This window comes from Otolemur garnettii, unplaced genomic scaffold, assembly GCF_000181295.1.
Source record: "Otolemur garnettii isolate 467f Iridium unplaced genomic scaffold, OtoGar3 scaffold00050, whole genome shotgun sequence".
In the NCBI taxonomy this organism is placed as follows: Eukaryota; Metazoa; Chordata; class Mammalia; order Primates; family Galagidae; genus Otolemur; species Otolemur garnettii.
In genome coordinates, this window is record NW_003852445.1 from 11,348,899 (window position 1) to 11,351,259 (window position 2,361).

At 43.3% G+C, this 2,361-nt stretch overlaps 1 protein-coding gene across 1 annotated transcript in view; it reads right to left on the minus strand.

Moving 5' to 3' along the window:
* Nucleotides 1-2,361, minus strand: part of PATL2 (PAT1 homolog 2) — a 10,834-nt gene that overhangs the window by 474 nt on the left and 7,999 nt on the right. Inside the window, 3 exon segments of the mRNA XM_023514320.1 lie at nt 239-388; nt 939-1,030; nt 1,858-1,998. Of these exon segments, the coding sequence (XP_023370088.1) occupies nt 239-388; nt 939-1,030; nt 1,858-1,998 (383 nt within the window).

Consider the following 2,361-nt stretch of genomic DNA (forward strand, 5'->3'; position numbering starts at 1 on the left):
TATTTTTTGGTTGCAGCCGTCATTGTTGTTTGGCAGGCCTGGGCTGGATTCGAACCTGCCACCTTGGGTGTACGTGGCTGGCGCCTTAGCCACTTGAGCCACAGGCACCGAGCCCAGAACTACTTCTAATGACAGGTGATCCACCATGCTTATACTTTGAAAGAAGTAGGAAGATGAGTAACAAGACCAAGATTGGGATTGAATAAGGGGCTATGACCTTGTTTCTGCCATAACTTACTCCATCCTGGCCTCCAGCTGTTGAACCAAGTGTTTGTCCACATGGTGACAGAACAGGGGAAGTAGGTTGCTAGGCAAGTTTAGGGGTTCTGCCAGAGAGGCTGTTGGCATTTGGGCTATCTCCCGGGCAATCAAAACCACCATATTTGTCCTGGAAGGAATAAACATAAATAAGTATATTTGTATTTATGCAGGAAACTAACACTTGGAGCCAACGTTTCTTATCTTTCCACTGCCAATACCAGTGTCTCTTACCCCTAGGTGGCAATTAACAGGGAATATTTGCATGTTTGGTAATGCCATACATGCCAGGCAATGCTTAGTGCTTTATCCATTTTCCTTCCTATTTAATCTTAAGAACTCTAAAGGAGTTAGTTCCATCATTCTTAGTTTATAGATAAACAGATTAAATAGTGACATAACTTGCCCCAAACATAGGTTGCTAGTAAGTGACAGAGCCAGAATTCAAACCTAGGTCTGTTTGACTTAAAGCTTGTCCCTTTAATTACTGTGTCAGCTTTATAGCAAAAGAAAAAAAAAAGAAAGAAAAAAAGAAAAGAAAAAGAAAAAAGCAGAACAGCTTCAATCCTATTTCTCCTTTTTCTGCCCAACCTTCTACCCAGTACTTAAATATGCCACTCAAGAAATCTCATCTGGCTCAACCTCCACATCCCACAGGGATTGCAATAGTGTGATCTTACCAATGGTCACTATTTGGTTCATCTTGGGGAGATTCCAGGGATACCAGCTGTTCCCCATGACTCAGCAGGGCATAAAGCAAAGATATTCCAAACTGCAAATGATATACATTCCAGGGAAAAATGAGTTTACCCTGGCAATCAGGGCTTCCCAACTATCTTCCCAACTAAAGAGCAGGTTCACATATACAGATAGCATTCAGTACCCACAAGAACTGTCAGATTTTACAATGGCAAGCCAAAGACTCAGACCTTTCCAAAGGAATCACTGCTCTGAACTTCCCAAAAGATATGCTTGGAGAACTGATTAAGTGCATATTTTTAGGGTCCACCCTCAGGGAATCAGTCTATAGACCAGATAAGGATCCAGAAATCTGAGGCATGTACTCTATGGACTGTACTTTAAGAAGCTCTACTTTAAGCAAGATCTTTAGAGTGGGTTACACAAGATAATCCTGAGATCCTAGAAGATGATATCAGAACTTTCACATCTAGAGTTTCATCCTTTAAAACTTCATTATGACTTAATATTACATGTCTGTACATCATATGTATTCCTATATGTGCACTATGTGTACGTGATTTATAAAAATATGGATGATATAGTTCAGAACTTAATAAAAGGGACATGCAATCAGAAGTTTGGAGACCTCTGCTCAAAAGGCTCACCCCAGCAGCAGCAATCAGGGAGCTTGTTAGAGAAACAGATCCATGGGCTCCCCTACTTACTAATGATTTTGTGGGTGGGACTAAGGAACCAGGTTTAATAAGCTTACCAGATGATCCTGTGTGCAATAGAAGTTGAGAAGCACCAAAGAGGATAAGATTTGTGGAGAGAAAAGCTTTTCCCTCAATTATTCCTTACGAGCGATACCACCTGGAAGCCATCTATGGAAAGAGAAAAGCCTCCCAGACATGTTACCTGATTTTGAAGCACAGCGGTGACTGGCCGCTCAGAGGAGCCAGGTGGCAGCAGCAGGAGACTATGGAGTCCTTGGAGGAGTTCACGGAAGGTCAAGTGACTGATGCATTTGCCCAGAGGTTTAAACAACATTTGTAGGGCCTGAAAATGATCAGTAAAAATAAGATGATCAGTAAGAATCTCTCCTAAACTCCATTAAAACTTTTCCTTCTCCTACCTGGCTCTTTCCTTGCTGACCTGCCTTTTGCACCTTCCTGGTCAGGTGACTTATCAGGCCTATCTCCACCAGGCACAATGCCTCATGCCTGTAATTCTAGCACTCTGGGAGACTGAGGCAGGTGGATTGCCTGAGCTCACAGGTTTGAGACCAGCCTGAGCAAAAGCAAGACCCCCATCTCTAAAAAATAGCCAGTGTTGGCTCAGCGCCTATAGCTCAACCGGCTAAGGCGCCAGCCATGTACACCTAAGGTGGCGGGTTCGAATCCCCAGCCCGGACCCGCCAAA